The 26696-nt window shown below is 36.6% G+C and overlaps 2 protein-coding genes across 3 annotated transcripts; both read right to left on the bottom strand.

Annotated features, from left to right (window-relative positions):
- Positions 1–298: 298 nt before the first annotated feature.
- On the bottom strand, positions 299–2718 carry LOC104889830 (transcription factor Pur-alpha 1). The gene is made up of 5 exons (XM_010675152.4): positions 2104–2718; positions 1956–2003; positions 1101–1241; positions 769–1017; positions 299–689 (listed from the first exon to the last, which is right to left on the bottom strand). Exons 1-5 carry the CDS (start codon positions 2356–2358, stop codon positions 537–539), a joined length of 846 nt encoding a protein of 281 aa, XP_010673454.1. The 5' UTR covers positions 2359–2718; the 3' UTR covers positions 299–536.
- A 1054-nt stretch (positions 2719–3772) lies between these two features.
- On the bottom strand, positions 3773–26169 carry LOC104889828 (hypothetical protein). 2 transcript variants are annotated; one of them, XM_048643878.2, is made up of 9 exons: positions 26016–26169; positions 22522–22727; positions 22096–22162; positions 20249–20326; positions 18437–18489; positions 8560–8696; positions 8414–8478; positions 7755–7813; positions 3773–4182 (listed from the first exon to the last, which is right to left on the bottom strand). In XM_048643878.2, exons 2-9 carry the CDS (start codon positions 22717–22719, stop codon positions 4093–4095), a joined length of 747 nt encoding a protein of 248 aa, XP_048499835.1. In that variant the 5' UTR covers positions 22720–22727; positions 26016–26169; the 3' UTR covers positions 3773–4092. The 2 variants fall into 2 exon arrangements, with proteins under 2 accessions (XP_048499835.1, XP_048499836.1); XM_048643879.2 differs by lacking the exons at positions 7755–7813; positions 26016–26169 and having other exon boundaries at positions 22522–22800.
- Between the last annotated feature and the right edge of the window lie 527 nt (positions 26170–26696).

The following is a 26696-nucleotide window of genomic DNA, read 5'->3' on the forward strand; positions in this document are numbered from 1 at the left end:
ATCTGATTTTGCATCACCTCATTCAGCGTTTTTCCATTTGACACATCCATCAGAATTTGGATGGTCGATTTCTTTAGTTAAATAACTTTAAAACGTCTTGAGGAAAGAATTACCTAATTTTCGTGATATAATTAGTCAATAATGAATTACACGTATTGTCAAAAAGTTACGAAAAGCATCATACACCATCACTATTTATTCACTGAGTCACAGGAAAGACATGAGCCTCTGAGGTACTAGAATTTTACTAGTTCAAAAAGCGAAAGTCAAATGAAGGGGGTTCCAAACGAGGCCACAATTTATCAAACCCTTATTATCACAAACATTTTTGTTATTCCGAATATGAATATACCTCAGCCAATGAAAGCTCGCATCGTGCAGCAGTCACCCAAATATTATTGTCAGGGTCAAATGCAACAGACATAAATGTAAACAAGACAACTGAATACGAATGCAGTCACCACTACTTGATCACTAGTTGCAATCAAGAATGCTAAAGAGCATTGACAATTACAGACTCCTGAGACATAGAGCAGTTATCTTTGAGGAGGATCCACCGTTCGGACGTTTGCACTTGCCATTCCTTCAATTTTGTCTTTACTTATCTCCACAAAATGTGCCACCATTTCATAAAATTGTTTTAGTCCAGACAATGGAAGAATGATAGATGAACGATCAGGACCGGCTACCTGTATTTTCGTGCCCAATTACCAAGGTTCAAAGGAAAATACATGACATATGACAGAAAAAAACAAAGTTGTATGATACCTCAGATATCCTCAAAAAGTGCCCTCTATTGTTGCTACCGAGGTCAAAGAAAAACCTCTTCTGGTCAACTCTAATAACTTTAGAGGTTCCCGAGTTGCCACTAATGTCATCCTGAGCAGGGAGCTCAGCCGACCTGTCCAAAGCTAGTTCAGTTGGAGGTGTAATAGATTGAGTGCTGTGGCCAGCAATAAAGCCAGCACCAACATCATCAGAGAGACCAACAATACGTTCTGAAGCTTCAGAATTTTGCTGTTGTTGTCAGACAAATAGAATAAGCAAAAGAGCATAAAAAAACTCAACAGTGCAAAGAGAATATTTATTAACAAAGAAACCTGATTGGACATGTTGAAGAGGCTTAGAGCTTCATTAATTTCAGCCAAGATGTTACGGAATGCAGCCCACCCTTCATCTCTAGTGCTTCCAGCAGGAATGATGATAGTACTACGGTTTCTACTCATGGACGCTTCAGATACCTGCAATAATAAATCTTAACCTTACTGCCAAAACACTTGCAGTTTCTAGTTAGGTTTTCGTTAATAACACATGAATTGGTAGGAAAGGAACAGTAGTGACACGAAAGACATCTTTATAACATTCTCGCTTGTGTTTCCTCCCAGACCGGTGGAATTTGGATGGATAGAAAGTTGATAGCATACATTCCCTCATTCGACTTTCGATTCCTCGCCATTTGGTTAAATCGCACAATAGAAACCTATAATTTCCTTGCAATAAAACCAAACTTGAGAAACTCTACTTCCCCTTTTTTATTCCTTCTAGTTGATTCCTTTGCAAGTCATCTTTCAAAACCAAACAAAATGCAAGTCATCTAAAAGAAAAATCTAGTTTAATAGAAACGCTTGCTAAGCACATCAAGCAAAAGCGGATTTGCATCCACAACACCCTGAGACTACACCGTGATTGCCTATTTCTGAAGAGAAGATTACATGCATTAAAAACGATAAAAAGTTCCACTGGGCTTAGCTTCTAGTTACTAACAGGAAAGGCAAGCATTGATGATGCTCTAGTTAATTCTTAAAGTGACTAGAACATGAAAGATATGGAAGTTAAAAGGGTTTATTGGGTTTAATATGCTGTATGCATGCGCTAGTTATGACAACATTATTACTGAGTACTGACTAGAGCATAAGATATGAGAATAAATTTGCAATTCTTAAGTTAAAGGGTACCTTCAAAAAGCGGCCCCTTCGATTCTCGCCAACATCAAAGTAAAAGACCTGGGAAGACAAAGCGATCATTTCTGGGCTAGGTAGTATAGGAGTAGTTAACTAGTAAGTAAGTATTGGTCTAAGTAGAGAGAAGAAAAGGAAAGCTTACTTTAGCATCAAGCTGCAACTCCTTACTAAAAATATCTTGGTCGTCTGAATTAACATAGTAATTGAAAAGTTCCAAAAAGTAAGGAATTCCATTTGAAGGAACTATAATGGTAGATCTAGTAGCAGAGGTCTTCTCAGAAATCTTAAGGTATCGACCCCTTGGATTCTCCTTGAGATCGAAGTAAAATAGCTTGTGTTCTACCTGAAGTGTCTTGCACAGAAGCTCCACGTCGTTTCCCCCCGAGTTATTCTCCATCTCCAAGCAAGCAATCAATCAATCAGTCAATCAATCAATCAAATCAGTCAAATCAATCAATCAATCAATCCCCGACTCACTCACTGAATCACTCTAGCCTAAGAGTAACTACAATACAAAAACAAATCTCAACCGGCGGCTGCAGATCCGAACAAGTTGAAGATGGAGTTAATTGGCTTGTGAAAGGGAAGAAGACGAATATGAAGATGAAGATGAAGATGAAGATGAAGAAGAATAATAAAAAAAAGACTATAGAAGTTAGGGTTTCGGGCCTCCCGCAAGATTTGACCCACTCTCCCACCCTCCTTATTCCTGTTTTTAACTCCTCCCCTCGCACTCGCACTCGCACTCGCACACTCACACCCTAACAACATTACGTTTTTTACGCTTCCCCTTTGTCTACTTCACTATTTACCTTACCTCACCTCACTTTTCTCATTTTCCCCTCCCTATTGCTCCAGATTTTTTTCAGGAGTTATTTGTTTCCCAAATCACTACTCCTGCGACTCCTTCCTTGATGGACTTGCTACTTACAAATCTTTATAATTCAAACTACATATACAAATATACTACTAACAACTTTATTAATGGTAAGTAAATGTATCACGTTAAAACCTCGAGTAAATCAATTCGCCTACCTACACCGATAGTAGGGGTGGCTCCATAAAGTTTTTAAAAGAAAAGGATAAGGAAAATATCATCACTTAAAGTACCTCTAATGAATTTTGATCATAAGATAATGCATTCTAAATGAATATTATGATGTCTAGCAACACTAAAAATATTCCTAAAAACTCATATCGTTAATGTTGTCAGCACCTTTAACCCATTTATTATCAAATTAAATTTGGTGGTTCCTTTTAAAATCATTCAATTGTCACAAATATTCTTCTACATAGCTTCAACTTATAATCTCGATATCACACTCTCCCCTTTGATAAGAAGTATTGCTTTCAATGATGGGCTTCAATTGAAAATGTCTTCACTCATCTGGATACAATTTCAACATTCTAATACCCCACTAGTTGAATGGCATTCATGAACTTGTATCTTTATTTGTTGCAATCAATCATCTAACACCATATAATGCAGCACACTACTTTTCTTTTCTAGCTTGTATCTTCATTTGCTGCAATCAATAATCTAACACCATATAATGCAGCACACTACTTTTCTTCTCTAGCTTGTATCTCCATTTGTTGCAATCATCTAATACCAATATTGTATACCACAAAAGCCAATAATGCAGCACACTACTTTACTTCTTTAGGACACACTAGTACGAGAGTACAACTTCTCCAAATAAGACTCGTTTGATAGATTATAAAGTAGATCTTATTTTTTTTAGTTTATTTTGAATTGTTGATTTTGGCACTATAGTCTTAAGTGAGACTACCTTATATTACAACAATAATTATAACACCAAATGAATATATAAAAGTACCTCCAAAAAACCAGTTAAGTACACAATATGGTACTGAACTTTACTTTTGTTTCAGTTTGAGTACTGAACTTTAAAAAGTTCTAATTTGGGTACTCAAAACTAACATATGTTAGTTTGGTACTGAACTTTGATATCTTATTGTTGTCAGCACCTAAAAAAAAAGGAAAAAAGGGGACTTGTGATAGAACCAGTAGTTGCTGTTTCTTGACATTTATCGGTAGCTATTAGGAACCTGAAACATCTTACAATTTGCATGATACAACTGTCATTAGCTGTCAGCTCATAATTCGTTAAACTGGAACTCCCATTTCCGTTAATTTGATCTTCCTTTTTGCCAGACCAGTTCGTTGCTGCTTAAGAAGTGAAGCTACTGAAGCCACCTGGTCAACGGAAGAAATATGAATAATATGCAACACTCATTAATAATTGAGTTCCAAACAAAACAAGCATGATTCTGAATATATGCAAAAAACGTATAACTGAGTTCCAAATAAAAGGAGCCAGATAATATAGCACAATTCATTATTTCTCCAATCATTTGTAATAACAATCTCGCGCCAATTTAGAAGACAAGGAATAATATTAAAACTCTAGTAGTAAGTGACGGATCCAGGAATTGAGCCACATGGGTTCGGAGTTGTTCGAACATAATTCTACACATTTTAATATCAAGAGTTATATTTTTTAAAATGGAAAGGATAACTTTTAACAATTGTACTTAGTGGATATTTCATTCTTAATTACATCACTACAAAAGATAACAAAATAAATATTTGTACAAGAGACTATCATTATCCTATAAAATAAATACAGAATTATAAAACGGACTACAGATCGAGTATTAATTACTAAGGTAGTTTACATTAAACCCAACTATCAACTCAATGTTGAAAGTAATTATATATCTATGATATGAACAATGAAAAAATATAAGAAATATTAGAAACTAGCACAAAATATGAAATCTAAAATGACTAACTAACAACAAATCATCACTAATACGCACTTTGTATTTTAATTTGGGTGATAATGAGCTTTGTATATTAATATTTGCATATTTAGTTTATAAAATGCACATATAAATTTCTTTATAAATATATATACTTTTAATCCTTCTCCTTTTAACATATTTCGCATTGCATATCACATAAATATATGAGTAATGAATCAAGTAATTAACATAGTGAATTTTCAGTGACTACTTTCACTTAATGCATGATTAATTGATTGCTTAAGAAATAAAAATATGGAAAGGAAATGAAAAATAGCCTAAGATACAATACCTTTTAATGTATAATACTTGGTGGTAGGGTGATATTTACAGATATAAAGGAGATTTAATTAATAAAGGAAGGACTAAAAAAACGAAATAGAAGACAAAGATATACTAAAAGATAAATTGTAGACATGTAGTAATAAAAGATTAAGGAAAAGTGAAAAAAAAAAAAAAAAAACACCTAGAGGAGTAGAACCTGCGACCTTGTGTTCAAGGGCTTAAAAAGAAGCACGCATACTTTACCGTTAAGACACATTGTTGTCCAGTGAAATAATATGTGTGTTTAATATATAATCATTCATTATGTTCCAGTATTTGCCCAGTTGTACTCCGGATCCTTGTGGGTTCAGTTGAACCCACTGAACCCACTCTGGATCCGCCACTTCTAGTAGTTAGAATCAATTCAATATCACCATAGTTAATTAAAGTTGTTAGTGAGTTTCTTGTGATAAGCTTTGTTAAGTTCTTATAAAAGTTGTAGTTGTAATATGTCATATTCATTCAAGAATTAAACAATTCTTCCTCTCTCAATTCTGTTCTCTCTCTAGAAATTCTCTCTTCTCTTCTCTCCTCTCTCCTCTTATTCATCTACTCTCTTCATATCTTTCTATCAACAGTGTCAGCAAGCTTGTTTCCTACAACAACGGTATCAGAGACGTTCTTTTGTGAGTCCAGTTTCCGCCAAAAATTCAAAAACAAGAAAGTTTTTGAGAAATTGAATTTTTGAGGAATTTTCCAGTAGGTTTTAAAGTTCTGGAGAACCAGAATCTTGAATAGATTCATTTTAGCTCGTTGCAGGATGGGGCTTGATGATTTCACAACCATCTGCAGCAAGACAACTTCAAGCTGCTCAGCATACAAAAGGTTATAAAATCATTCGAAAAACTTTTGGAGAGTGAATCTTTTCATAGTTGGAATATAAGATTATGTGAATAATGTGATGAATCATTACTCTGGATACATGAATGAAACCATAGTGGTTTTTGTTGCGATATATGATGAAGTAGCTGATTACGTGATTGTATTAGAGTTTCATAATAAGTTCAGCAGTAGCCAAGAACAAGTTTCTCAATGCAGAAGAAGTCATTGAAGGTTTGATTGCCGAGAATGGCATTATCGCGAATTTTTTGTCAAATGGTGAAGTTGATTACTCGCAAAGTTCCATTTTGGTGCTAAAAAAGATATTGCTAAAAGGAACATAGCTTGTCTCCTGCAACACTATCAATTTCCCAATTTTAATTTTAAATTTTAAAGTTACTCAGCTATGTTCCATGAAGAACTACTCACTTTCTGCTTCAGTTTGTTCCATATAGAACTTCTCCCTTTACTTTATTCATATTATGGCAAAAGATATATGATATACTCATACTTGGCCCACTCTCTTTTCTTTCCTCTCTATCTCCTTTAAACTGCTCCCTTCATTTCTTGAACTTTTATATAGGGAATGTGGGGAGACACTAAAAAAACACACTTTTGGTAATATCTATCTTAGTTTTTGGAATTTCTCTCCAACTTTCTAGTACGTTTCTCTTACTTTTTCTGTCCAACTAAGGTAATATTATGTATGGAAAGAACTTTCTAAAACACCCTAAAGGGAAAAACCAAGAACTTAAAGAAGCGGAGGGAGTATGATAACGGGGCGTTTGGTTTATGGAGGGGAAAGGGAAAGGGTTTAAGAAAGAGAAACAAGGGGAGCGGAAAGCAAAACCCTTCAATTAAAAATGTTGTTTGGGTAGATAATCCATCTTCCTCTCTTCACCATAGCTCCGCTATATTCTCCTTTTCTCTCTTCACCACCACATCGCCGCCCCCTTGCCTTACCGTGCCACCAGCCCCCTTGTTTGGGTGGTAGTGCCTTGCGGGATGGGTTATGTGGATGAGCTGGTGTCGTGGTGGTTTCCGTGCGGCGTGGTGGTGGATCCTAGAGTAGTGGGTCGGTGGTTGGGTGGCGGTTCTAGTGGTGGTCAATTTTTGGTCAAGGCGACCATGAGGTAGAGGGGAAGGGTAAGTGAAACCTTGGGGGTGGATAGGTAATGAAAGTAGGGTACTTTGGGGGAAAGGAGAGGATAAAAGGAATCATTAAAATGTGTTGACAAACAACAAGGGAATCAACCTAATTGATTTTGATCCCTTAACCCATTCCTCAAAACCCCAAACCAAATGCCCCCTAAACTTTATACACTCTCTCTAATAGACTTAAAGTGTGTATCTAAGTCAGAATGAACTTTATATTAACCGTATTCATACTTTTGCACTCACAACAAAAATACAAATCTACTTTTTCTTTTTCTATTTACATGTTTCTAATTTTAGTTTTCAAAAAATTAAAGACAAAAATCAATGACGAATAGTCCCAAAGTTCCAAACAAAACCAAAATTTCAATAAATAACTCACTTTCCCACAGGCCACGACTCACTAGTAAAAACTTCAGGTGGAATATATATAATATTGCAACACACAACATTAAAGAATGGCTCCATCCTAATTGACACAAATTTTTAGGATAACACTTCTAAAGATAGCTAGTGTTAAGAAATCAAGATACTGAAAGAAATATTTAATTGAGACTTTCCAAAACGAGGTGAGGGTGATCACAAGGAATTACGTTAGGCAATTATTTTGAAGCACCAAATATAGAGCATAGTTATATTCAAAGGCAAAACTTATAGACTTGCCTGCGCTCGAAGTTGTAATGCCTCCCTGCCTGGTATCTCTCGCAGCAGATCCACTAAATCTGGGGGGGGGGGGAATAAAAACAAAAAGAAGTAAAAAGAGAGACCATGGTGAGTTGCAATGTCTCCCTGCCAGGTATGGACATATGACTGTCTTAAAATCTAGTGCAAACCGCTCAGACACGGCGATATGTGTATCCTAGTAAAATACTTTCTCTGAGCAACAGGGGGATGCACAAGTTTTCAGGAAGTCAATGCGGTATGACTAGAGTGAAAGAGATGTGAAAAATATATGGGCCATGTGATGAAGAAGAAATTAACAATAAAAGAAAAGTCAGATAAAGTGATGTTGAATGTCTTTTGATACTTCTGAAAATTAAATGTGTTGCAAGTCAAAAAGAACAAACTATATTTTATGCATTAGTATATTTTCAAAGAACATATTTGACATGTTCTAACAACAACTTGATATATTATCAAGCTAAGAAGAAGAAAGTTCGAAATTATTACCACAGCCAAATTTTAGGAAACATGATTCTAAGTTTTAAAATTACTAACTTGATTGCTTAGAGTTTCGTACAACCAAAGACTGCTATTTTCCAACGAAAATTACACATACAACAAACTTGGAAGTAATACTAGGAAATGCAGAGAATATGTACCTGCTGCTTGATTTTCGACCTGATCCACTGACTTGGCTAGGTGCCGAATATGTTTACCCGCATTCCTACAAAGACTTTCTATATGAGAAAGCGGTATTTTAATGGCTGCATAGGAGGTAAATATACTTATATACATTAACAGTTACATAAGATCAGTCTGGCCATTTATCATCTCCTTTTCCGCAAGAGATGCCCTTTCAAGCAGTTTCCTGCTCTCCTTCTTCATCAAATCAACAGAAAGTTCCAGCATCTTCACACTTTTCTCAGCTCTGACAAACTGTGCCTGCATGTTTATACAGAAAAATCATTGGATCCACAAAGCTTCTCCTAGACAAAACGGTAAACCTGACAAAGTATCTGCTTTCAAATTAAAAGACATAAAAATGAAAGTTAGATTGGACCATATCAGCCCAATTTCACCTTGTATTTTAAATCTGACTTTTACTTGCTAATCCTTGAAGCTTTTTTAGGAAGAAAAAAAAAATAGGAAAGGTGAAGAAACGAGCCCTTATTTTTCTTATGTATCAATAACGTTGTATAATTTCTGCATTACAATTTCGCCAATATTGGGGGCACCGTAATCCCCAAAGGATAAAATACTTAAAATGTTAGAAGCTGAAAATATAGAAAAAAGAGTTAGCTGTTTTTGGCGGTAAAATTAGTTAAAACAGCTTAGCTATACTTCCTTGTTTCCTGGTTTCTGTTATAATCCGTTGAGGCTTAGCCTTTATACTGAACAACTTTTGTAATGATTCAAAAAATCAGTAATAAAATCTCATTCCTCTCTACAGTTCTTCTCTAGTTCTCTCTCATGAAATTCGGTTCTATCTCTCTCCTCTCTCACTTCTCCTCTTTCATTCATTAAAATTCTAACATTCTTAGCAGTGACTTTGTGTCCTGCAACTTTGTATCAGAGCTAAACGCTGCTTGCTCAACCTTTCTTTCTTTTTCTTTCTACAGTATAACCATAGTTCGAAAATATGGTTTTGCTCAGAGTTGCGGTAACGGTGACGCGGGAACGAGGATGACGCGGTTGTCGTATCGCTGAATATCGGCTTAAACCATGAAATATCCCTAAAACCCCCCTAAAATGCGGTTTTTTTACACCTTTACGATGCGAGTAATATCGGTTCGGTAGATTTGAAAACCTTTACGATGCGGCCTTGTTTGACACCATGAGTAGAACTCCATTATTCACAAAATAGAAACTAGAAACAAGCACTCAAGCTGTTTATTACTTTGTTAGAGTGTCTGAGTGAAATCAGAGAAAAACTTATAGTGAAATTTTTTGAGTTCTTTGTTAGTTGATTCAACATTATGGCACCCATTTCTAAGGCGATCTCCAAGAAATTCTCAAACATGAAGGAGCAAGTTAAGATGCTGGAGAAAAAACTCGAGGAGCAAGCTACCAATATGCAAATGGAGAAGGAGACTAAGAAGGGAGGTAGTTGTTCATAATCTCAGCGTATTTGCAATAATGAGGTCAATTCCACATACCTCAAGGTATGATACTTAAATTGCAATACCCTTTCATTTGATGACACAAATCCTAGAGTTTGGATTAAGAAGTGCAGTAGATAGTTCTCTTTGTGCAAGATTGCTAATGAGTATAGAGTGGACTTAGCTACAAGATTGATAAAGCTGAAACATGGGTTTCTAGTTATCTTACTGTTACGAAAAACGTTGATTAGGATAATTTAATCATTGATTTGACTGCAATATTCAAAGATAATATGGGACTCAATGCAGTTAAGCACCTCGATAAACTGGTTTAGGTTGATGTTTTGGAGGATCACATCGATGTTTGATGAATTTTGAACATTTGAGAGCTATTTTGTTGCCACATGGTCATGTGTTACTTGATGACTATGTGTTCGACAAAACCTACCATTAAGCCTTTTGTAAGGGCCTTTGATCCCACAACCATTTCTGAGGCTGTGAGATATGCAAGACTGCAGGAGTAGTAGTTACTTAGCTACTTGCTTGTTCTGTGAAAACCATGTCTAAATTTTCTTCTTCTTCTTTGTCCTAACCTTCTCCTAAACCATTACAAACTGTCCCTTATAAGTTATAACCAAAACCCAAATGCAAATAAACCACCCTTATTATCACCAGCATCAGAAACTAAGCCTTCCCAAGCTATAACAAATTTCAACCAAGACCTTTAACTTACATCCCTGCTGATATTAGAGGTGAAAATATAGCAAACAGATTATGTCACTATTGTGATAGAAAAATATGATAGAAATCGCAAATGTAAGTTTAAAGAACCTCAGTTGTTTAGTGTTGAAGTTCCTGTGAGATTAGTAATACAGAAGAGGACAGTGAGGAGGATTAAGTGGGATGAGCCTTGCATTTCAATTAATGCTCTATCTGGAGCTTTCATACAATGAAAAGTGGTGGGACTGGTGAATGATAAGCCACTTTATATTATGATTGATTCAAGAAGTACTCACAACTTCTTGGATTTATCTTTGGCTAGGAAGTTGGGTGTGAGATTGAGTCTATTTAGCCCTCAATCCGTCACTGTGGCTCATGAAAATCATATTGCTTGTCAGCACAGTCATAAGGAGTTCAATAGGGTGGATGAATAGGAGAGAATTTGCTGCTGAGGTGATGTTAATCTCTTCGTGAGATTGTGATATGGTGCTAGGGGTACAGTGGTTAAGTAATCTAGGCCAGATCAAGTGGGATTTTAAAGAACTGTTCATGCAGTTTGAGTTGGATCACCAACAGTTTTCCCCTGTTAGTGTAGACCAAAGAAGCTGAAGGTGGTGGCAGGTGATCCTAATAAAAAGTTGATGGAGAATGCAGCACATTTGTGTTTCGTGCCTCTGGTGGAACTTTCCTCTGTTAGTGTAGAGTGTAGACCAAGAGAGTAATTCAGTCAGTTTTCCAGCTAAAGAAGTATCATGATGTTTTGCTGTGGTCTTACCACCCCAAAGAGGTGTATTTTGTAATGAATTGGATCTGCTCATTTAACACAAGCTAACAACAACGAAACAGGAATGCAGAGTAATGAAAATAATGATTCAGCAAGAAGAGAGAGAAGTGTTTGATTGAAGGAAACTGAATGATTACAAGATAAGCATAGCATTCGAGAGGCCACGACTCTCCCTAATAACTTGATTTAACTCAACAATTTTCTGAATGAAACTCTCTCTCTATATATAGACCAATTCTTTATATAAACAATGATCACTAACAGATTATCCTCTGAAATTCTGTTATTCTCCACATTCTCACCCGCTTTCTTCTTTTTACCACACCTTGCATATGTCACCACTATTGGAGGCCTTACCACATCTTGATGTGTTGCATATTTGGTCACTGAATACCTTTAAAGAGAGATGCAACCCCAGTGAGTATCAGACCTTATAGCTACCCATGTAACACCCCAACCCACCAAACCACTGCTGACATCTGCTAGGTGCAACAAAAAGGGGTAAATTGGGGAAGTAATTACTAAAAGGGGTAGTGGGGAATATTTTGCCGAAACAATGGAGTACTTGTCAGAGTTGGTTATGAGGTGAGAGAAAGTTGTATATATAGCGAAGGGTGGAGCAGAATAATTTAGAAAGTTGAAGGAAAGGTGCTTGGGAGAGTGGGAGCCTCTCGAATGCTCACCAATATCGTGTAAAACTCTGTTTTGCCTCTATACTACTATCCTAAAATATCTGGATTAAATATTTCTCTGTTCTTCGTTTTGCTTCTATTTCGCTGATTCCTTGTTTTGGCTGTGAGCTTGGTTTGTTTGTGATTCGAGTCCATTACTGAAGCATAGAGATGTCATGAGCAACTTGTAGGGGAATTACTCAGAACAGCAGTAGCCCTTTTGCTGTAGTGTTGGTAGGCAAGAAGGATGGCACTTGGAAATTATGTGTAGACAAATAGGGAACTCGATAGGAAGACAGGTGAAAGACAAGATACCTATTCCTGTGGTAGAACTGTAGAAGAGTTGATTGATGAGCTAGCAGGCCTGGACCTTAGAGGAGGTTATCATCAGCTTAGGGTGCATTCAGATGATGTCTCCAAACCAGCCTTCAAAACCCATACAGGGAATTTTAAGTTTTAGGTTATGCCTTTTGACTTAACCAATGCTCCTACCTATTTTCAAAGCTGCATGAATAAGGTTTTCAAATCCTTGCTAAGAAGATGTGTGCTTTACAAGAACATTGGTTGGAGAAGGTTCGAGAACGTTTTTGAGCTGATGAGGGCAAATCAGATGTTTACTAGGAAAGCAATTATTCCATTGCCAAAGATAAGGTGAAATATCCAGCCATTTTGTCTGTGGAAGAGAGGTGGAAACTGATCAGCGGAAAATTGAAGATATGACAAAATTGCCTACTCACTTCAGTTAAAGAGTTGAGTTCTCTTAGCCTGACTGGGTATCACAGGAAGTTTGTAAGACATGGCTCAAGTGGCTTTTGAGCAGCTTAAAGCTGCACTTTGTGTTAGTTGATGTAGGAAGGCCACCCTTTAACTTATATTAGTAAGTCTCTGGGTCTAGTCTATGAGAAAGAACTCCTAGCTATTGCTCTTGCAATTTAAAAGTGGGAGCAGGCAACCATATTTCATTGGGACAAATCAGAAGAGCTTGAAACGGCTGTTACGACAGAAGATTTCGACACCATTTCAACAATTTTGGTTGTGTAGATTGATGGGGTTTGACTACGAGATCCTGTACAAAAGTGGTCAAGAATATCTAAGTCCGTATGCATTATCTAGAGTACGAGGTTCTGAGATGTTGTTGGCCATTTCTGTAATCTCCACCGATTCATAGTTCAAATAAAGCAGAGCTATCATCTGGATTACAATTCGGTGGCCATTATTGAGGAACTCCATAATCTCCAGACTATTGCAGTTGAAATCGAGGTTGCTTATAACGAAAGGGGAAATTTTGGTTGGACCAGACTCCTCTATGAGACTAAATTACTGATGGGGGGGATTCTGGTAGAGACTTAACTGTCAGAGAATGCCAAGTTTGCCAAGCTTCTAAGTATGATAATGCTGCTGATCCTGGACTCTTAAAGTTAAAACCACTACATGAAGAAGTTTGATATGATATTTCCATGGACTTTATAACTACTTTACCTAGTTCCAATGGTAAAAGTGCGATCTTTGTAGTAGTGTATAGACTTAGCAAACATGCTCATTTCATGGCCTTGTCTCATCATCTTTCTGCACTACAAGTAGCACAAGCATACCTAGACAATGTGTTTTAAGTTTAAACTGCATGGGTGGCCGAGGAGTATAGTCAGTCACACAGGTATCCATTATTTCTTAGCAAGTTTTGGAAGGCTCTCTTTTCCATTTATGGCACTGAGTTCAACATGCCATCTACGTATCACCCTGAAACAGATGGTGAAAGTGAGGTGGTAAAGGGCTCCTCCTAAGGCAAAATAAGCACAAGGAAAGAGCAATAGACCAGACCAACCTACAATAACCAAATTCCTGAATCACCAGCTAAGGCCCCTATATGACCGCTCAGTGATAAAGGAGGTAGGCCGTAGGGGTGTGGGGGGAGAATCCTAAGGTTTGGCGTTTCTGACTCCCTTTGGCTGAGGTGATGGTACAACACCCATTTTCACTCCAGTATTCAGTTGACACAATATGTGGTAGTCTATAACTAACATCCTTTACACCTTCCTTATTTAGCTGGTGAGTTTATCAATGAGGTTAGAGACATAGCTTTAGTTAAGAGAAAAGCTATGACATATGATTTGAAGTTTTACTTGTCTAGAGCTCAATCTAGAATGAAAATACAATCTGACAAGACAAGCATAGATCAGATAGAGAATTTCAAGTTGGGGAGTGGGTCTAGCTCAAGTTACAAGCTAACATACAACAATCTGTCAAGCTCAGAATAAATCAGAAATTAGCTCACAAGCATTTGGAACTTTCCAATGATGTCTTCCATGTATCTCAGTTAAAGAAAATCCATGGCACTTTGCCGGTGCATATTCCACCTTGGTTTCAAGGCCAGCATGATTCAACAGTCATAGAGCCGAGGGCTATTCTGTATAGGAGGTTTGCAAAGCATCAGAATAGGGCCCTTACTCAGTACTTAGTACTTAGTTCATTGGGATGCATCTGAAGAATGTGAAGCCTTGTTGGAGAATGCTGAAGCTTTTAAAAGCAAATACCCTGATTTTGCTATAGGTTAAAACACTGTATGTTAGAAGCTGAAAATATAGACAAAAACAGTTAGCTGATTTTGGCGGGAAAATTAGTTGAAACAACTGAACTATACTTCCTTGTTTCCTGGGTTTCTGTTGTAATCAATTGAGGCTTAGCCTATAAGTACTGAATAACTTGTTTTTGTAATGATTCAAGAAATCAGTAATAAAATCTCATTCCCCTGTACAATTCTCCTCTACTTTCTCTTCCGCAATTCTGTTCTATCTCTCTCCTCTCTCTCATTTATGTTCTTTCATTCATTAAATTCTAATAGTTTAGCAGTGACTTTCTGTCTTGCAACACAAAATCAACTTTCAATTAAAGTGGACACTTGGTGAGTTCTCTTCACTTGATTTTCCCGTATCTAGAAACTTACTTGGACTTAACTTCCATTGGCTTTTAACTTAAAACTTAGCTTATCCAACTTATTAGAGCTAATTGTAGCTGTGATTAATCTTGGGTAGCCTTTAGTGGCCTAAACTTAAATTTTCTGAAATATGTGAAAATTAGGTGAGAAGAACATAGTCTTACATTTAGTTTAATGAGATAATTGTTAAACTAACTTTCTAGCACATTTATTATCAAAGGGTAATCTAACAAATTATTCAAACTTTTTTTAATAGGAAAAGTTGACAATAGTGGTCTGAACTTTGGGTGATAATTTTTAAAAGGTCTAAAATATCGATTAACATGTGTAGATCTCTACTTTATGAGGTCTTAACTTTTAGTGGGCCTCAATGACTTTAAACTAGAGATAATCACTCGGTCCGGCCCGGCCCGATTTTTGGGCGGGTTTTGGGCATAACTTTTTGGCCTTGCTTTGGGTCGGGCTTTGGGCAAGCCAAAAATGACTTTTTAGTCTATTTTTTGGGCCCGGCCCGATCTGGCCTGAAATAGCGGGCTTTGGGAACAAACTTTTGGCCTGAGTTTTGGCCCAGCCCGGCCCGGCTCATGATCACCTTACTTTAAAGTGAATTTTTTTAAATCTCACTTACTTCCTACTTCTCTCCCTCAATTAACCCTCCTCGTGTAACCCATGTTTTACATGTTATGACCTATTAAGCCAATTTCAAATCACTTGGGCCCGCTAAAAGTTAAAACCCCCTAAAGTAGGGACTTACATAGGTTAATCAATAGTTTAGACCTATTACAAATTATCACCCAAAATTCAGACCCCTATTGTCAATTTTTCCTTTCTATTAAGTAATCCAATAATTACTGTAAAAGAATATAGGATTGTCCTTTCTCAAGCAACTCCAAATTTTTTACCTCTCAATTTCACTCATAATGCCACTTACCATAAAGAATACAGTAGAGACCATGAAATGAGCTAATTTACTAAAACTTGTCCCTTTCAAATTCACTACAACTTCCTACTTTTTGTCCCTTTCAATTTTACTAGAAATCCTGTCTTTTTGTACCTTAAAATTTTAGAATCAAAATCACCCGATATTGGATAGACTATAGATGGTTTCCTTAAGTGAGTCTTTGAATAATCTTCTTGTCTCATAAAATTGGAAGTTGCAACAAAATTCATTTGCATCCAATTTAAAGTTAGATCTAAGTAAACCAAAAAATCCAACCTTTCACAAAGAGCTACACCTACAAGGCCTTAAATCTCCAAGAGTCGAGCATTGTGGTTATCTTTCCACCCTAAGACAATTTTTGAGGAAACTTCTTTGTCCATGTAAAGCTCTTCCCCTAAATCTAATAAGTGAGGAAAACACTAAGTCTTGACAACCTTGTAAGCGCTACACCTAACCTACCTTTGATGAAACACAACCAGTTAATTTTGATTGATGGGTCTGAGAGTTCAACCTGAAGTTTGATTCTTATTATTCCTACCGGATATCAAAACCATAATTGTTTATACTTTACAGATATGAGTTCCCGTATGACATAAGCGTTCTTGGGTAGGGTGGGCCATCTGCTTTTGCGCCATGACAATCTCACTCGAATTACGAGGACCTACACATATTTGTAGAGTAAATATGGGTCCCCTGCGTAAACTAAGTTTCCATGCGTGTGGCCCGTCCGTGAGTATTGCATGTGTATAGTGTATGTTATTTGATTCTTTATTTCTACACATATTAAATATGTCAACGTATATAGACCTAATTAACTACCATTAGTATACAAAAGAACCTAAGCATGACTAAGTCAACAAGAATGTTTCCACAAAATTTCATGCAGGAAAAACATAAGGTGACTAAATAAGTAAACTTAATTTTACTTTTGACTAAATTCACTACAAAATATAAGCTAGATTGATCCAAAATTATATTTTCGTTAGTTTATTTGAATTATGTGGTACTAGATGCCACCATCTTTAGTAACAATCATAACTATTGGGCTTTTGTCAATTATCATGGCACGTAAATTTAAGAGATAAGTTGTTGAGTGGCAATCAAATGTCATTTTATTTAAAACTTACATACGATAGGAGATGTTGGGGAATTAACTAAAGAAGAGAGGTTTTTTGTTGAGAGAGAGTGTGTGGTAGGCCAAAGGGGATTGAAGAGAGGCGTAAAATAAATAGTTTCCAAACTACTCCCTCCTTTCCTATTTTTTCAACATATATAGAATATGGGAAGAGACCAAGGTAAAATACATTTTTGGACTCTATCTCTTACTTTTCAAAACTTCATCACTTTGGTAACTTTTCTTCATTTTTTACACCTTCTCTTACTTTTTGGTACTTCTTTCTTACTTTTTGTTGCCAAAATTATGTAATATTCTCTATAGGAATAATATTATGAAACATCCAATAAGTAAGCACGAACAAATAGAAATGAAGGGAGTATTATGAGACACATAAAAAAGAAAAGTGTTTGAACCAATTCGGGGCGAAGGGAGTAGATTTTTTTTCTATAATTCGGTTTATTCATATTGAGTCCAAATCAACTCAAGGATCATGACTGAGAGGTGTGCACCGGTCCAGGACCGAAACCGGTTGGACTGGTGGATCGGAATCTGAAATTTTTTTGAACTGAGACCAGACTGGAAAAATTCCGGTTCGATTTTGGACCTGTTTGACCGGAATCTGCATTTTTTATAAAAAAAAAATTACATATTTATAACGGTTTTTTCACCTTGTACCTCCCAAATTTTCAAAATACACGAGGTATCCCTAAGTTTCAAGCTAATACACTCAGATAACCTTGATGACTAAAGGTGTTAACCGCTGATAGTCATTAACCCTAATTTTTTAGATTTCAACTTAATTAACTATTAACCCTAAACCCAACCCTTAGCCCTAACCCTAACAATAACCCTAAACCTACCCCTAACCACCCTCCCCCACCCTCCCACCATCCTTGCCCCCATCCCCCACCCACCCCCCACCTTCCGCAACCCCCACCCCCACGACGCCCAGCAGGGCCCCCACCCATTCGATTTTAGGGAAGAAACGCATAGCAAGGAAGGGGGAGAACTAAGCTCCGACAGCGGCGACGAACAATAGGCCGACAGCATCACAACGCGAGCAACAAACAGGAGAGGGGAGAAGCAAAGCAGAGCAATTCGAAGCCGAAAAGAGAGCGAAGGAAAGAGGCGTGTTGGGCTCTGCGGTGGGGTTGTCGGTGGGTTCCTAGTGTGCGAAGGGCGACAGCACCGGAGGTGGTGCGCATAGTGATGGTGGTGTGGGGGCACGGTGGTGGGGCGAGAAATCGAATGGGCAGGGGAAGAGGGCTGGCGAGGTTGTGGGGGTGGGGGGTGGCAATGGGGGGTTAAAATCGCAAGTTGAAAAGGGGGGAAAATTCTCTTGATGGTGTTATACTGTTATTTCCAAGGAATATCAACCAGAAAGCAGAAGATGACACATAACCTACTAAAAGAAATTACCTCTTCACTTTGCAATCGACCCACCGTATGGTGAAACAAGAACCTTCTGGGACCTGCACACATAGAAAGTGCAAACTAGAGCACCAGTGAATCATGAAGGAAAATAAATAAAACATTTATTTCCTTACATAATAACAAAACTTAACTCATATTATTGCGAGATGGACAAAATCATAAAGAACGTTAGAAAAATAACCAAGTGAAGTTCCAAAATGAATAACACGTCAAGTATTCATAGTGCGCCTTTGCAAGAACTACCAAACTATGTACATTGCGCACAGCAAAGCCTGAAGGTAAATAAATATATAAATTTCTTTAAGATTCCATGAGAAGAAGAAAATTTGTTTAGCATAACTAGGCTTTCAGAAAAAACTCAAACCCTCTTTAGCACAATTTGGGCTTATAATGCTTTCAAGGTGCTCAAACAATTTACAACTCGACTTTGATTAAGATTTTAGTTAATACTACCTCCGTTTCCTAAAGATCTTCCTGGTTACTGTTCCTACAGATACCAAGGAGGATCCATTTGTGTGGGGGTATGGGGTGGATAAAGTAAGAGAGATAAAGGGGTTAAGATAAATAAACAAATAAAAAGGGGTTAAAGTATGAGAGAGAAAGGGAGTAAAATTGAATTAATAATGTAATGGTGGACCATATGATAGGGACATGAGAGGGTAAAAAGGAAAAAAAATTCCAAATAAGGAACAAAGTAAAAGAGGGAAGATCTTTTGGAAACGCACTTAAACGGAAAGAGGAAAGATCTTTAGGAAACGGAGGGAGTAGATGCTAATTAGCTACTTTATTTCCCTAAAAAGCCAGCAAACCTCCATTGAATTAGATTCAAGCATTTCCTACTGAATGACATAATGAAAACATTAACTTAATTTAAAATAATCATTGAAAAACTTCTGCCTCTTTTTAAAACTAACGATTTATTCACATTCATGTAAAAATAGTTAGTGAGCTATGGCACAACATATATCATTTGCATATAAATGACGAGCACGTTTTTGCCCAAACTAAGACGACGCAACAAACTTAAGATGATCATTCATAGCTTACAAGAATAGGTTAAATTATCAAGCTTTCAGAAGGCCTGTGCGCAAAGATCAATTGTAATCATATGAGTTTATACCTAATATAGCACGAAAAGTGTTTTACCACATATAATACCACATGATTATCTTCCACTTTGAATCTATAGCCATTTGGCAACCCAGTTGTGTACACTATCATGCTATGCAAAAATAATCTAAAACATAAGTTGGATGCTCACGCTTCCAAAAGGGCTTTGTACAAAGATCTCAGAGTTGCAATCAAGTGAGTTCATACGTGATACAACACGTGATACAACACCACCTCGTGATTTACTACCTCCATTTCTTTTTAATTTACACACTTTCCTTTTCAAGCCGCTTCTTTTTCATCTACGCACTTTGACTTTATCTAAAAATGGTAAGTTTTCCCATCATCTTTCCATACCTTTTTGATCCATCTGACCATCTCTACACTCATATATTCTCTCTCCTCAAAATATTTTATTTTAGTTTTGTACTTATCAAAAGTAGCTTTCACATTTTGCCTTTCTCTCTCTTACTTTGGGGAATTGTCTTGGTTATCCCCTAAAGCAAACTGTGTAGATTTTTTAAGGAAGGAGGTAGTATATATTATCACGTGATGATCTTCCAATAATATGCAAAATATACCCAAAAAAGAGGGACAGCGCAACACAACTTTATAAGGGAACATTTCAAGCAACCTATTAAAAATTCATCATGAAAGATACAAGAAAAGAGAGGGGAAGAAGAATACCCCTCATTAATAGAAAAACCGTAGCCAATGTGATTCCCACAGTCATAGTTGGGTGCTGTAACCCAGTGGCCAACCCATCTAGCAAGAAAAAACATTTAAGATTAAATGAGCCTGAAGTGTCAAGCATTCAGAGATATAATAAAGACAGACATGAGGCAATGCCATGAGCGATGAGCCACTTTCTTCTGAAGCAATTTAGCAACCTCAAAAGCATGTATGAGATCAGAGGCATATAATCTAGGGGTCTGCATAAGCATCGTCATATGAGATCACAAACCAGATAAACCATGTTACAATAAACATACAAGGAAGTTGAATCACTCCCTTCTTATGATGTATAAAACCTCTTTAATTTTGCAAAAATATTGGGGGAAAAACAATGCTTGAGGAAATATGTGAGGAGAGGTACGTGGGTTGGGATAACGTGAAGGTATGACAAATGGGACTATGTTTTTTGGGGGGTCCTTACCATGTTTTAATTTCTCATTTTCATTTAGCACACAAATTTTGAAAAAATAAAGCTCGAGGATATGTGTAGACAAATAAATAGGACAATGTGAAGGTATGACTAATGGCAATAAATTCTTTCTTTTGTAAAGGGAGGGAGGCCGACATTAAGTGGGGAGGAAGCATAATCCCTCCATCCTCATATGATTGTCTTATATACTACTACCTCCATACTTTTGTAGTTGCACCATTTGGTTTTGTGGCACTATTCATCAACCAAACTTGTTAAACTATCTCGCATTATTATATAAGAAAAAACATAGTCAAGTGGGATCTTGTTAGATTCGTCTCAATGCAAGGATTCCAAATATCAAATTTTTATAATTTTTACTTACACCCACTAAGAGATATTTACGTTCAAAGGATCGTCTCGTCAAATGTGAAAAAACAAATGGTGCAACTAAAAAAATACGGAGGTACTACAATTATCCTTTACCTTAAAAAACTCTCACCCCATCCAATCCACTCAACTCATGATGTAAGCCATTCCACTAACAATTTGTCTCTGTTTAACAATCTCTTTCTCTTTGAGACACACCCACCCGTAGTCAACTTTAAAAAAGAAAAACTTACTATTACACTATGTCACTGCCTAACAAAAAGGCCAAGGGGCTAGAGTCCTATATTATCTATCTATACAAATATATTAAAAGGTGTACGTGACAATGTATACACGCTACGTGGCACCTTTGTTACTCCACTAGAATTGTCCAATGTGTACATAAGTCGTGTCAATTAACAAAAGTAAAATTAGTTTGCAACAAGATTTGAACCTATGACATTGTGTTATTATACATGATACAATTACCATCTCAATTAACTTTTAACCATGCTTTAAATGTCCACATTATTATATTTGTACCTTTTAAATATTCAATTTTCCTTAATATATTTTAGTGGGAATGCAAAAAAAATGCAAATCAAGTTCGGAAACACAATACCAACCCGGGGCAACGCCCGAGCCCCAAATATATTAGTTTACTCTTAATATGCGTGTACCTGAGCACAAAATAACATTAAATGGGGGATGGAGGCAATAATACTTTCTTGTGAGCAAGAACAACGCTTGTCCATTGGCGAAGACAAACAATAATCCTATTGTTGAGTTAAAATGACCAAGTAGATGCATTTTGCTCTAAGTAGCACAGTTCCAAACGTGAAAACCACATGATCCAGCCAATTTCAGGCTTCCTTAACACAAAGAGGTCTAGGGTTCGGGAACGAAAACATTTCGAACACATCTAGGGTGAAACTTCCAGGCATATAAATGATCCATATGACGACGTATACAAGCTCCAATATGCATGTGTAGCTAATTTAACAAGGATAAAATCAGTTACCTTTGAATTTCTTGATGCAGGCTTCTTCATAATTGGAAAACTTAAACTTTACTTCTGGAATAAGATCCTGTACAGAAAAGCAATCCCGAATAAACCTTACTAGCTGCCAGTAATCCAAGGATAACCGCAATGGCGAAATAGCCAGAGTCATCATCAATTCAGCACGCAATCAACAAAGATAGGATACAAGTTATGAAATACGCTTTCTCTTAATAACCGTAAAAGGATACCAAGAGTCAACAGAACACAGTCCAAGTTATAAAAATTCTAGACATTGATTTACACCACGATTAAAGCGCATATAAAAACACGAATGATACCCTAAGACTTTTAAATTTGGGGAAAAGGAAGAAATCGGCCAGAAATGCAATGCATATAAAATCCAGGACTGATATAAGAGATTGGACCAAAACCAGCAAGAAGGACCTGCATAAAGCGAAGACGAGTAGAAGAGTCGTGATGAAGAGAGCAGGCCGAGCGAATAGCAGCATCAGCTGATTCCATGAAAGAGCGAGGCAAGTCATCTGAGATATATGAGTGCCATGGTTTTGACGGCTGCCGAGTTGGATCCTCCCATTTGGTTTTGGCGTTTGCTGAACTCCCCTCTATTTTCCCCTTCTCCATGAGTAAAACTGCAAGAGATGTCAAACAAATGTTTCATAGTTTCATACTTCCATTAATTGATTATGGCGATTACTGAAAACAAAACAAAAAAATTAAAGAAAAAAAAGTACATAAAATAAGTTTCAGATCATAAGATATTTCGATTATCCGGTCAGGAAACCTAATATTTCCGAATATCCCGTCTTAAAAACATATATTTTCGGAGCAAATATTAGAAGAAATCACCATATTCCAAATATTTCCGAATATCGTATCCGGTCCAAAGTATTTGAAACTCAAAAAATCGGATTGATCAGATGAGGATCGGATATTTATGCATCCCCTGGACGGGGTAGTATATGGCAAATCTATATTATATGTCTTTTTACAATATAGAATACCACCAATCATAATAAAAAATCTACAACTTTTTAACACAAAACAAAGGATTGGAGGAGCTAGATATGCTCTTGTTGTTTTCATGGTCTGGCCACCTGGACAAGCAACGTCTCTAAAAAAAATTATGATGGTATATTTCATAATTTCTTACTCGCTTTGCTTTTATTTTGATTTTTGATGATGTTGTATATGGTAATTTCTTGATTCACTTTACTTTGTTTTGGATTTATAAGATTAATTACATGGTTAGAAAACTTAGAATTTAGGTATTCATGAGCACTATGTATCATGGTGTTGCTCATCAACTAGTTAACCGTTGTTTACCTTGTAGTTATTCATACTGATAGTCAAAGACTTGCCGAATTTATGTCTTTTTACCCCTCTCTACGATCATGTAAAACATCATCGGGGCATTTGGTATGAGGGATTGAGAGTTTGGGGATTAGAGGATGGGATTGGGAATGGGAGTTAGAAGGTGGGAATTCATTAAATATATCCCAATCCCTTGTTTGATATGTTAGTGGGATTATGTTGGGAATATTATTATCCCATGTTTGGAATGAGGTACTTAAGTAGGAAATATATTGCTAAATTACAAATTTACCCATTTTAATGAAGGATAGCAAAAGAAGAGCAAGCAATATTGGTGAAGTATATATTTTAATGAAGAGTAAATTCATTTTTTAACATAATCAGAAATAATCCCCCTCCCATATCTTATTTTGGTGGGATAAGAAGGGGTTTAATCTCATTCCTCTTCACATGGGAATTTAGGGGGCGTTTGGTTCGCGCAGGGGTAAGGGAAAGGAATCCAGAAAGGGTTACAAGGAGAAAGGAAAGGAATGACCCTGATTTTGTATGTCTGTTTGGTTCCAACCCTGAAAGGGAATGGTATACTCCCTGATTCCCTTTGTGACTGTTTGGTTTTTTAAGAAAGGGAATCAACAGGTTATTAGATTATAGTTATTTTGACCTGTGATTGTACTCATTCAACCTGTTTTACAATATAAAGTTCAAAATACTATTTTATTAAGTGAATTATCTTTTGGCACTTTCAAACCATTAGGTCTAGATATAGTATCTCGAGGAATACGACCATCATGCGCTGATCCCTCCCAACCAGGTAGGACATATATAAACTCCATCTCAGGTGAGCACACCCCCAACACATTCATTGCAAGGTTACCTTTCCTTGTACGATATCTAGACCGATCCTCAGAAGGTACAGTTACACTAATCATTGTACCATCAAGTGCACCTAAACAATTCTACAATAAAAGAAAATACCATTTTAGATCAAGTGTTATATGTCTACTATGCTTAAATAACAAGAGTTTGTTTATTGTACCTTGAAATACTTCCACCTATCATCATTGCAATCCTCTGGTATTGGTATAGGTTTCTTAAGCAACACATCATGCAACTTCAAGATTGCCCTTAAACAAGCATGAAATTGTCTACTAACGGTTTCACCATTTCTATAAAAATGTGCACCTATCATTCTATTCTTTTTATGGTGAGCTACCGTATATAAGAATCCAGCAACAATCTCTTCCAAACACATATTCTTTGTACCACTTAAACCCTACATCTCTAATCATTTCAAGAAGTGCACCAAATGTTCGCCTATTAATTCGAAGAAAGTTTCTACACAAAGTGTCACTTTCCTTAATCATTCTATTCAAGTTATACATTCTCCTCTTTCTTCTAGTTCGTTTATCTAATGTTAGATGCTAAGAATCATGTATGCTTTTCCTAATTGTGTACCACATTAAATGTAGCAATACAACACAATTAATTAAAATAATGACAAATCGAATAAATTCCAAATCTCTCCTCCTTCTCAAAGAAAGACCAATACGAGCCATTTGCTGTAGAAAAGAACATAAACAATACCATATCATTTGCCTATTTCATGTAATATAATTCACAAATTTATATAGTTCACCCATTCAACAGTAATCTCACATTAGACAAAGTACAACTTCTCACGCAACATATTTTACAAGAAAATATATCATTGATAATGCTCCAATTCATAATATTAAAGCTCACATATATACATATATTGAAGGAATAGTGTTTGACATAGTCATCAAATAAGATCATAGAAGAAAACTTCATTCTAAATCATTCATATCAAAGACTTTCAACAATACCAACAACAATCTCACCCAAAACCTCACCAAAATTCCAATTCTAGTGGGCAGAGTTTAGTGGGTAATTCAATGGGTGTACCAACTGCAGCAGTAAATATGTCACTAAGCTTCACAGTTCGATCTAGAGCTTATGTTTTGGGGAGATTAGTTAAATCCATATAATTGGGCTTCTTAGGATCATAAATTCTATAGATTCATTGATTGTTCAGTTGTTTATGATCCTAAGAAGCCCAATTCTGCCATCTCTCTTAAGAAAGAGTGCACATATCAATAAGCAAAATCCACCGGAACAGTCATAAACAAAATCTCTTAAGAAAGCATGATTTATCACAAACATCACATTTGTTTATAAATCTTCATCTACTGTACAGAACAATCACACAAAAAAACAAATAGAAATCAAAATTTTAATCTACTGCATTTGTTTATACGGTGGTCATAGGGAAAAAAATTTCATCTTTATATGTAATCTTCATCTACTGCATTTGTTTATAGACTAACTACTGCATTTTTTTGTACTGCATTCGCCGGAAAAATCATGCATTGGTCGACCGGGGTCGTCGGGGTAGAAATCAAAATTTTGAGCATTGGTCGTCGGGGTAGAAAATCATGCATTGGTTTGAGCATAAATCGGAAAGAATCATACAGGGAAAACAATTTCATCTTTATATGTAATCAAAATTTTGAGTAGAAATCATGCATTGGTCGCCGGAGAAAAAACATAACTCGCCGGAGAAGAGGGGGAAAAACAATACTTACATTGGTTGCCGGGTCGTCGGGGTCGGCGCGGTGGTCACAGGCTGGCCGGTGGTCGGTCGACGCGGTGGTCACAGCCTCACAGGGAAATTGTTGAAGTGAGTTGAGCAGTAGAAGAGGAGAGAGAGAGGAGGGTAATGAGTTGGGGTAAGGGTTTTCAAAACCCTTGGGGGTGGGGTAATCAACTTAGACGACTTGGGGGTAACCTAATAGGAAAAATAGGTAAAGGGTTTCATTAAAATGGTGAAACAAACAACAAAAAAGAGTTTTATTAATGGTCTTTCCCTTACCCTTTCTTAAAACCCCCAACCAAACGCCCCCTTAGATATCCCCTCAAACAAACATAGGATATCTACCCATAGGGATACAATATTCCGTTCCCACCCCTAATCTTCCCTAAACAAACACCCCCCATTTGTATTTTTTTTGTCCACCTAGTGACACATTGTGAGTGTATCATTCCTCTTCTTAACCCTTTTTATGTAGATTTAATTGATCAAATAACTATTTATTTTGGATGTCTGTAATGATTGATGATTACGTCTGGTGATCATAGCTTGAGTTCATTACGTTTTTCTTGCATTAGTAACACTTGATTGTTTTATGCCATTGAAACAAATATATGTCATTTTTCACATGCCCTTTGTATTTTTGGTCCGAAAGGACTTTTAGACTTTGACATTT

The sequence above is a fragment of the Beta vulgaris genome, chromosome 4 (assembly GCF_026745355.1).
Source record: "Beta vulgaris subsp. vulgaris cultivar EL10 chromosome 4, EL10.2, whole genome shotgun sequence".
NCBI lineage: Eukaryota > Viridiplantae > Streptophyta > Magnoliopsida > Caryophyllales > Amaranthaceae > Beta > Beta vulgaris.